The 11,883-nt window shown below is 28.9% G+C and overlaps 1 protein-coding gene across 1 annotated transcript; it reads right to left on the bottom strand.

The window, feature by feature from the left end:
- Positions 1-9,939: 9,939 nt before the first annotated feature.
- On the bottom strand, positions 9,940-10,362 carry LOC132953044 (protein FAM200A-like). The gene has a single exon (XM_061025593.1). It carries the CDS (start codon positions 10,360-10,362, stop codon positions 9,940-9,942), a length of 423 nt encoding a protein of 140 aa, XP_060881576.1.
- Positions 10,363-11,883: the final 1,521 nt, after the last annotated feature.

Below are 11,883 nucleotides of genomic sequence, written 5' to 3'. Positions count from 1 at the left end.
CTAATGGACAGCGCTTAGAGAGAGAAGTCTGGGGTACGATTCAGAGTGAGCGAGAAAAAAAAACAAAATAGTAAAATGTATACCTACAGTTCCTTATGCGGGCTCCTTCGCTTCTTTATGTTCTTTCTCTCTCAGTTATATGGTTATATGATCGCCCAGCATTTTAAGGCAGAGCGAAGTGGAATGCGCTGCCCTGCCATTAGCTTATAAGTCTATGGTGCCACACCGGCTACGGCGCGATGGTATTTATTTTCTTATTGGTATTCTTTTGAGATTGACAAATTATCAAAAAGTAATCTACAATTTTGAAACAGTCTTGAATACAAAATTATTTTTTAGGCTATTTTTTTGGCTGATTTGAACTAGAAGTATCAAGTAGAACACTGAACAGTTTAAAGCTGGAAGATGTAGATGGTCAATTTCTTGTATTTTAATAATATAAGTTCTATAGGTCTTATTGTTTGTTGAATATTATTAATTATTGAATAAACATAAAAACATTTAATTTTCATGAAAAACACCGTAATAATTATTTGAACAACATAATTTAACTAAGATTTAACTTAAATATTGTCGGCTATTTTACGCGCTCCCACTTGTGTTATAAGTTATAACAAATCATAATAAACATAAACAAGGAAACATTGTATACGCGCTCACATTCATGGGCAGCGTTTTATCCTGCCAAAGATTAAGAGAATTACCGTTATCCTGTGTTCAAAGTTATTTTGTCGATTTTTAATTAAATATTAGGTATAATCATTGTTACGCAAATAAGTAATTACGGCTTATCTCGTATCTGTGACAAATACAACATTAAATCAGTTAAAGATTATCTATTTCATAATATTATGTTAAGATACGATACCAGAGTCGTATAAAGGACGATACATATTTTTGCACATTATTGTTTTCTTTTATGATCTATTGTGAAGTTTGAAAGAGGTGTGCTATAGGAATAGTTCACTTATACAAGTTATACTACTACCGGATACTCGTTTGTATCGAAACAAACGACATTCTCACGATTAACACGTATACTATTTTCAATTATTGTACCTATATATACAGGGTGTCCCCCGAGCATTTACCCATTGCGATATCTCCTGAGCTAATAAATATGTCATAAATCTGTTTTTTTTTATTAGATTCGCAGAGAAGGACTACACATATTTTATAATTTAATTTAATATTTTTAATTTTAGATAGCCATTTTATAGAGTTTATTTTTGTAAAAATGTTGACTTTTATTAGTTTCTAGGTAAAACGGTGAAAATTCGGTTTTTGTCCGGTTGGCGAGTCTTGTCCCTTTACGACTAATAGGTTTATCTTCACGGGACAACCTGTATACGAAAATATCGATTTAATATTATTACTTGTAAGTATTCTGCAGTATAGTTACTGTTAGTTTAGTATACCTACGGCATATATAACTGTATGCGACATTCATTATTTCTTAAAAGTCTCATGTATCGCCTAAAGTATTAGTTCATGAGACTAGCACATGAATCTATTTAAAGGAGTGGTTTTATCGTCGATAATCTATAAGAAAATAGCAATTTTATGTAATCAATTTCAAATAAATTGCCGTTGAAAAATAGCATCTGTAAGCTATCACTACGTGTATTTGCCACTGAGGAGATATTAAAGTAATATGGAACTTTTGCAACACACTACACGACGAAAGTTAAATACTATAGTAAATTTGTCGTGAACAATCATTGCATAACCGGATAACTACTAAATTTAGACCCCACCAAATACACGACCACACGACTACGTAACCGGCAGCCGTTTGGGTATAAATACGATATGCACACCTATCGAAATGCCAGTCAATCGCATATATAAACGCACAAACGAATATTATAATCTTCATTGTAATATCGTTTATCGTACACTCTGCATCTAAAATAATATATTTTTTACTGAAGTAGTTTATATATACATACATACACACATAAATATTATATATACACCCATTCGTCGAACAATTTCTAGTCGCCACTGCAAGCGATCGACCAAGGTGCAGATTCCGAAATAACAGATATCGTACCACATATTATATAGGTTAAGATAATAACAACAATATGTTTCTGTCGTACGCCACCATGCCCATGTTCGCTTTCGTGATACTGTTGAATTTCTTCTTCTTGTACTCGCCCATTGAATCGGCGACAAAAACCTACGATACTTGCCAGAGTTGTACAGCTGACACTTGCTACAGAAATTTGCACAGGCCGTGTATTTCCAGAGACGACAAGGTCTTTTGTTTCACGTGTGATATCGAAAATGGCAACCAACAGTTCTACTCCGAAGGTGAATGCAAAAGCGAGTGCAAGGACCCGAAGAAGACGTGCGTTTGTGCCGACGCGTGTTTCGTGTGCATCGCAAATGAGGACATAAAAAATGCTAATTTAGGGAAATGCAATCTGCCAATCATGGACGTAATGTGCAAGTAAGTTCCGTACGGTATGACTTTCAACCGTTTCAAGAAAATGTGTTCGCCTGTGTGAAAAAAACAGCGAAAATATAAAAGTACTCTAAACTATATTATTGTTATTCCATATTCTTTAAGATTTTATCTACTCTATCATTTTTATTACCTATTATATTATTAAATTATACATATTATGTATAATATAATAGTATATAATAGTATGTATGTTATGTATTACATAACATATAGACATATAGTATTAAGTTGATAAATGTTTGTAATATTATATTATGTAATGGGTGCACCCAAATAATTTTATGTAGGTATCTACAATTTCATCAATATTAAACTATTACTCCATCATGTATATACTTTGTAATTCTTAAACATTTATTTTTTAGAAACTCAGACCCCGTCGTATTCGAATGTTGTAAACCTGCATCTGGTCTATACAAAAGTTGATTATTAAAAAATATTATTTGCTTGTAATCTTTACAGTGGGATTCACCAAGCATTTTTTGGAGTTGTTAAATATAATTCAAAACCATATTTCAAAATTCTTGACATGTTTTGCTCTTTCTATTCAACGTTTAATACTGTACCTCTGCATAACACGACGATGGAATCTATACCACATTCCTTACGAAACATAAACTTTTGGTTACATATTATATTCATATTATAACCTACATGCATGGCACTTATAAAAAATAAAACCGTTTTGTAATGATATGCTCACACATCATTATAATAAATAAACTAAAATCTTACAGAATAATAAATAACGGCCAGACTGTCATTCGTAGAAATCGGTCATCCCCAATAAAACTATTGTCACCGACGATTTGCCGCCGAAGAGAAATCTAGTTCGGGGAAATACAAAAACGTTTGATAAAACCGCATACCTCTCTCTGGTCGGCATATCAATGTCGTCCCTTAAACCAGTGCATGAGCACCAACCACCAAAGTAACAACCTCTCATGTACCAAAGAAACCGATTTCAACGAGCGACAACTGGACTCCTTATGCGAGCAATAATCAGTGCGTTCTTTAATTCAATTTTTGTATTTGAAGTATTACTTTGTTTCATCTAAAACCTAAAACTCCTACAGTATTATCTACAAACAACTGCGAATCAGGTAAGACATTTAATATAATATTTTATATTTATTGCGTTAATACACTATATGTGCTTTTTACATAAAATTACATTGTACGGTGTATTTGATCTAATTCTCGAATACACGATCTCGAGAGCCCTCCGAACACCTGGATGAAGGTAATAGCTTAATTTTACTATTTTAACATCTGATTTTAATATAAATATCGACAGGAGTCGTATTTATATTCGTATTTTTATTTTATCTAATTATACGTTATTACAAAGTGGCGCCCAACACAAGTTCAGTTTATTCAGATAAATAAACTGAGAATTGATTAAATACATTTTACAAAATTATATTCGTTATATAAGATTATAATATTTTAATATTAATTTTAAGAATTAATAAAAAAATAAATTATCAATACAAAAAAATATTAAAAATAAAACTTAGAAAAACAATATCAACAAAAAGTGATTTATTTATTAATAAAACATACTAATTTACGATTTACGATTTAACATAGGTATCATAATTTATTATAAAAACAAAACCAATTAATTTATACTCATTAAAATAAAAAATTTACTTATTTAGTAATAACTAATAAATATATTAATTAAATCTATCAAATTAGTTGCAAAAACATTACAATTAAATAATGGTATATTATTTATTATAAAACTATTTTTTTTTAATAATACAAATAGGTAATTAAATATGGGAGACAATAAAAAACCTTACTTTGAACCCGGAAAATTCACGGGAAATGATTCTGAAAACGTCGATTCTTTCTTAAAAAAATATCAAAGAGCTGCACTTATTAACGGATGGTCCGAATCTGAATAAAGTCTATATATTCCCGTATTTTTAGAAGGCACTGCTCTCTTATTTTATGACAATATTATGGATACCGTTGAAAACATTAATTGGTCCGATCTAGAAAAAAATTTAGACTAGAATTTGAACCCATTGCCCAAACTCATATGCTTCGAATAATGCTTGAAAAACGCCAACAGAAACCGGATGAACAAAGTGTGTCTTACATTAATGAAGTAGAGTCATTGTGTAGGCGAATTGATAAAGATATGTCACAAGGAGAAATGGTACGAAGTATAATGAAAGGCTTAAAACCCACAATATTGAGATGTATAGGAATATTAGGAAATGAAACACTTGATGAACTTATAAAAAACGTTCGCAAAAACGAACTTATAGAGTTTATGACAGCTGATAGTATAGATAAAAACCCATATGAAATTGAAACAGAGATAATTGAAAATAAAATCCAGCAAATAAATACAAACTACAAACTAAAAACCAACGAAAATAGTAAATTACGAGAGGAAATAGAAAATTTAAAAGAAACTATAGGTCAGTTAAAACTATCTCAGATAAACAATGATGATAATTATCAAAACAATTTTACTAAATACGACCCAATTTTGAGATATAACGAAAATAACAGTAATTACCTATATCAATTATAATACAAATTTAGCACACACAAAACAATGCTCGATAGGTATGCTCGAAGAATAACCACACTGAATATGAATGTTACTTTAAAAACAAAACTAATATAATATGTCAATTATGCAATAAATTTGGACATTCCGCGATCACTTGTCGTTCAAGTTCAACTAACAACAAGCCAAAAAAATTAAATACAAGGTTAAATTCTTCTGATAATTGCTCATCTTTAAATACAGAAATATGGAAACAAAATATAAATAAAATTAACTGTACACCCGATGCTATTTATATTGAAGCTCAATTTAATAATATTACCTTACCAATAACAGTTGACACGGGGGCAAACATTTGTTGTATTAGACAAGAACTACTACCCAGTAATTATACAATAACGCCGAGTACACTACAGCTATCAGGACCAGATTATAAACTACTATGCGTGGTAGGTATAACCAAAATTAAAATCAAAATCGACAATAAATATTTCAATATTGACGTTCACGTAGTAAAAAAATTAAGCAGCGCAATCTTACTTGGAAATTACTTTTTGATCAAAAATAATGCCCTGATCGATTTCAAAGACAGTAACATTATTTTAAATAATAATATAAATATCCAATTAAAAATCAACAATATAAACGCGCTCAATAGTATAAATAATACCAACAATATTATAGAATTAACGGGTAGCATATTTAATTGCCCAGATAACTTTGCTATAGCTCATTGTATATCTGCAGACATCAAAATGAATAAGGGGATAACAAATTTAATATCCAAAGTATACGGTGATACTAAACCACAACTTGCATTACAAGAAATAAATGTAGGGGACACAATACCTATAATCAATAACTATAAAACCATATTTCACTTAATAACAAAAAATTTACACTACCACAAACCCAAATATAAGGATATAAAATATAGAATATAAAATCTTCAAATCATAATCTAAAACTTGAAGCTACAAAACAAAACATTTCAAAAATTGCAATACCCACCTTAGCTTCAGGGATAGACAAATTAAATTGGTCTATAGTAAAACAATTAATATACTCAGAATTTCAAAATACTAACATTGAAATACATATATACCATAAAGATGAACAAAACATAACACAAAATTGGAAATTAAAAGAACACGCTAACATAATAAATAACATTTATACATTTTTTAATGATAATAATAATAATAATAATAATAAAAACGAAACCAAAATAAAAGACATGGTACAACCTAAAAATCAAAATCAAGCCAATAATATATTTCCTATATTCAAACCAGAAGAAAACGTCCTCAATGATGGGAATTTGAATTGTATACCGTTACAACAAAAATTTCCAATACAATTCCCAACAATATAGTTCACATACAAGAAGTACCGACACTCGCTTCATTGATACACAATATAAAACTTAAAGATACGATAAACGATGGTAAAAACACAACGATTAAAATAAATAAAATACAAATCACTCCGATCGAAAATCATACAAAAAGAAATAAAAAATTAACATAATACCCTAACAAACCAATCGGTATAAAAACAAAAAAAAATAAATAATAAAAAGGTCAAACAAACCAACATTCTTAAAAGTACCAAAAACATTAATCTATAATTCACAAATCACACAACACTTGTAAAATAAACCAATTAATAATAAAAATACTTACTCTGACAAGTATCCAAACTATATATTATGAAAACAAAAAAAAATATGAATACCAAATCTCATAGGAGACTCAACCATATTATCAACCTCTTACAGGATTAAAAAAAAAAAAAAAACCCCAAATAAATGTTTTGTTTTATTAACATAACATTAAAAAAAAAAAAATCATGAACTATTAAGACTACCTATATAAACTACTATAAGAACTATTATATAACTATTGTACAAGAATTACAGAATAATAATAATAAATACAAATAACCTACTTTAAATTACTTACCTAAGTACTAAAATAAATTCAACCTAATTTAAGCCAACATAAGCACAAAAATAAATGTTAAAACAAATGAATGCTAAAAAAAAAAAAAATGTAAAATGATTAACCTAATTTAAGTTAGAATAAGATATAAAAAAAAATGTTAAAGCAAGTTGATACAAAGAATGTAAAAAATGTTTTAACCTAATTTAAGTCAACATAAGCACAAAAGTAAATGTTAAAACAAATGAATGCTAAAAAAAAAAAAAAAATGTGTAAAATGATTAACCCAAGTTAAGTTAGAATAATATATAAAAAAAAAAAATGTTAAAGCAAGTAAATACAAGGAATGTGTAAACCTTTTTTTTTCTCTAACCTAATTTTAAGTCAGCATGAAAACAAATGTAAAAAAAAAAATGTAAGATGATTAACCTAAGTTAAGTTAGAATAAGATATAAAAAAAAGTTAAAGCAAGTAAATACAAAGAATGTGTAAAATTTTTTTTCTAACCTAATTCAACTCAACATGAATTCAAATGTAAAAAAAAATTTTAAATAAATAAAAAAGAAAAGAATGTAAAATATTTAAGCTAATATATTAAGTAAGAAAATAAATTTTAAGGCTAGGAAACAAAAAAAAAATGTAAAAAAAAACCTCGTTTAACTTTTAAATTACCAAAAATATATTCTATGAACTAAGTACATTGTAAGCAAATTAACTATAAAATGTCTATAATTAGATAAGGATACCAAAAATGTCATTGATTAAAACTTAAAAGTATGTAAAAGAAAATTAGTACTAAGAAAAAAAAATATAGAATAAGAACAAAATATGTAGAAAATTCATGATATGTCAACATGACAATATATTGTACACAAAAATTTAATTTAAAAAAAAAAGAAATTGTATAGCTATCATTACAACACCAGATAGGGAACATAAAATATAAAATATATAAAATCATTAACAATAATAGAAACGCAACAATGGAATGAAGGTAGAACGAACTTTCAGTTTCAGTTCTATCTTCTTAATTTTTCCTATATAATATGTAAACCTTAATTTTATTACCATTACCCTTTATGGATTGTATAAATTAACATGTATATATATATATCAATATATGTCCAATTTGAATTATATTCTTACTTATAAACTTTCAAATTTCAATTTCTGAACTTTAAAATTTGTTTTTCTCTCTCTCTTATATTCAAATATATGTATTGCTCTCACTCTCGCCCACGAGCGGTGTTGTGAGGGCACAACACAAAAAGTGCAGGGTGAATGTAATGATATGCTCACACATCATTATAATAAATAAACTAAAATCTTACAGAATAATAAATAACGGCCAGACTGTCGTTCGTAGAAATCGGTCATCCCCAATAAAACTATTGTCACCGACGATTTACCGCCGAAGAGAAATCTAGTTCGGGGAAATACAAAAACGTTTGATAAAACCGCATACCTCTCTCTGGTCGGCATATCAATGTCGTCCCTTAAACCAGTGCATGAGCACCAACCACCAAAGTAACAACCTCTCATGTACCAAAGAAACCGATTTCAACGAGCGACAACTGGACTCGTTATGCGAGCAATAATCAGTGCGTTCTTTAATTCAATTTTTGTATTTGAAGTATTACTTTGTTTCATCTAAAACCTAAAACTCCTACAGTATTATCTACAAACAACTGCGAATCAGGTAAGACATTTAATATAATATTTTATATTTATTGCGTTAATACACTATATGTGCTTTTTACATAAAATTACATTGTACGGTGTCAAATACAAATCTAATTCTCGAATACACGATCTCGAGAGCCCTCCAAACACCTGGAGGAAGGTAATAGCTAACTTTTACTATTTTAATATAATTATCGACTGGAGTCGTATTTATATTCGTATTTTTATTTTATCTTATTTCTAAGTTATTACAGTTTTAAATAAATCATTTCTTTCATGAAATAGGAAATTAGAATTATAGACTGGTGTCTGCAATATCTTTGCCGTGATCGAAGAACGCAGAGGCGTGGGTCGTGAAGAATGCAATTTCAGTTTTGGGGGAACTGCGCGACATCCTGCCAAATGGACAATTTGCAAAATATTTAGGGGCGCAATATAAGCTTACTGTACTTGAGATGATTTGAAAAGTGTAATATCTTTGACCCTGGGGCATAAAAATCCAAATTTCTTAGGTACATTACTGACTATGTACTACACATTTACATACACACACCTCCCAAAACCACCTAAATTTGCGGAGCTATATCTCATCAAAGGATTAACGAAAAATAAAAATTTGAATGTGATAATTCATAAAATAAATAGCCATAATTGTTTATAAAAATTTTAGTTAAGGTTGTCATTTGAAAATTAATAGGTGATAGTGGTTTACCTTATAAGCATAAGGGTGTAAAATATTAGACATTTATATAAATATAGAGAACATGAAACTTAAATTAAAAAAAAAAAGTCAATACTTTACGAAATAATGAGTGGTAAACAGTAAAAGAATCAACTTGTATAAGTACTAGCAATTACTAGCAATTACAAGAATAATGTCATTCAATTTTTGAGTTAAAATATTTGATTTTATCTAGGTACTGTTATCTGTTAATAAATCTGGTTATGAAAACAGTTTATAATATTACATTGGCTAACCTTAATTTTGTTTCTTGTAAATAAATTTGTTATCACTTAAGACTGGATTTATATGTTTTTTACATATTATGCAGTCTTATGAGAGTAAAAAATGTGGATGATTCGTTCGATTCCGAATGCGTAAAACAAAGTTTTTTTGCATATTTGAAAATATTTCATAGGTTAGAGCAGCGGTTCTCAAACTTTTTTTTTCGCGTACCGCTTAAGTATATTATCAATCAGTCGGGTACCACTTATGATTAAAAATAGAACAATACAAACTTTACATAGTTAAATTTGTTAGTGTTTAAGATAAATTAAGATATGAATTAAATAACAAATTTTCAATGAGAACCATGGATTTGTAGATTTGATATTAGCGATGAAATATCTGGTTCAGTGTTACTTAATTTTAAGCGTAAATTTGGTTCGAGATTCAGTTTGTTTCGAAACTTGTTTTTTACTTCGATCATTGAGGAGAATCCAGTTTCGCAAAGATAAGTGGTTGTGAATGGTAATAAAAATAACAATGCTTTTTTAGACAGCAACGAATATTCGTTTTTTATCTTTATCCAAAACTCACCCAATTCTAGTTTAGTAAATTCCATTTTAAAACTTTCATCACATGACAATTTTATCAAAGACTCTTTTTCATTGTTTGTTATTGTCTTAGGAATATCATCCAAACCCAAAACGAATGGGTTTCTTATCCAAAAAAATTCAGAATAATCTTCATTAAAATATTCTTCAAACGTCTTTTTTAGCATTTTACAATGGTGTTTTATGTTTTTTATAAGATCAGCTTCCACTTGAAGTTCGTGTTCTGTCACAAATTGTTCCAAATTAGGAAAAGACTTAAGCTCACTAAGAAAGACGCTTCCACTGCTTTTTCAGTACTACCGCTAAAAGATGATATAATTTTCTTCGAGCTTTTCATCCCTGACAATTTTCGAACGAAATAGTCCTTTGGTTTGTTTTCTAACGTCGAATGTTTTGTAGAAAGGTGACGTTTTAATAAGGGCGGTTTCATACTTTGGTTAGAAAGAATTTCAAAACAGATAACACATTGAGGCCGAGGCTCATTGCTTACGTCTATAACCGTGAATCCAATATTAATGTAGGTACTCAGGATCATATTTCCTTACACATTTTCTTATTTTCATAGGATTAGTCACATTTTGACTCGCGCTTTCCCACTTTGAAGCAGAACTTACTGAACCGTTTTCAGACGTAGATTTATTGTCTGTTGCTCTATTTAGCCACTTATGCATGTTTTTACTTTTTTAGTACTGATATAAAATAATGTACGATGTAAATTGTAATTATTATAAACACAGGTCAAGTAAGAACGTAAATATTTAAAGACATAAACTCAACTGTTTACGTTGACTAACACCAACAAACTAAACGGCCGCTGCCGAAGAGAAAATATTTAGTACTGATATAAAATAATCAGAATATGTATGTACATACGCGATAAATATCGACGATTACCTATACGATATCTTATTTATTGACGTATTTTCCGTGAAATCTAACCTTTATTATCTGAGTATTAAAAAAAACACACGACATTGTAAATGTCATCGCTACGCTGAGAATCTAATATTTGTTTTTAATTTTCCGTCCTACCACCATATGCGGCCTTCCGCGTACCACCATGTAGTCTTTCACGTACCACTAGTGGTACGCGTACCACAGTTTGAGAACCGCTGGGTTAGAGAATATTTAACCCATTTAGCATATTTTGGAATATTTCGTAAATTGTGAGAAAAAAATTGTATTTATTTTGAATTTTAATATTACGGTACCCAGAAAAATGTTTTAAACATTTACAATTTTTATTTTTTTATTTGTAGCTCTCACTAAAGTGCAATAGTATTCCATTAGAATACGCAACTTTTAATACCTAATTTATACTTCACTATTAAAATAATCATGAAAAATTTTTTTGAAATGCATATTTAGGCAAATAATGGCGTTTATTGATTATTTTTGCATGTTTTTTAAATTTTTAAGAGAATATAATGAGAATATTTGAAAGTTTTTTAGAGAATATTAGCATCATAGTTTAGGTGTTTTAAGAGAATATAAATCCGGTCTTTAGTTATCACTAATCAAAATAATTTGAAACTTGAGAAATTTAATGTTTCCAAATTAATGATGTTTATTTTATCAAACTATTGATCATCGGCTTAATCGTTATTTTGATGTCATTAATTTGTCATCTCACCCAAAACATCAACATACTTGGGAGTTCCTATAACGTACTTTTAGATCTTAAATAA

This window comes from Metopolophium dirhodum, chromosome 9 (assembly GCF_019925205.1).
Source record: "Metopolophium dirhodum isolate CAU chromosome 9, ASM1992520v1, whole genome shotgun sequence".
Lineage (NCBI taxonomy): Eukaryota > Metazoa > Arthropoda > Insecta > Hemiptera > Aphididae > Metopolophium > Metopolophium dirhodum.
This window is presented reverse-complemented; position numbering and strand designations above follow the sequence as displayed.

Excerpts from the sequence above, each read along its gene's own strand:
- LOC132953044 (XM_061025593.1), bottom strand. The coding sequence starts at position 10,362 with ATGCTAAAAAAGACGTTTGAAGAATATTTTAATGAAGATTATTCTGAA.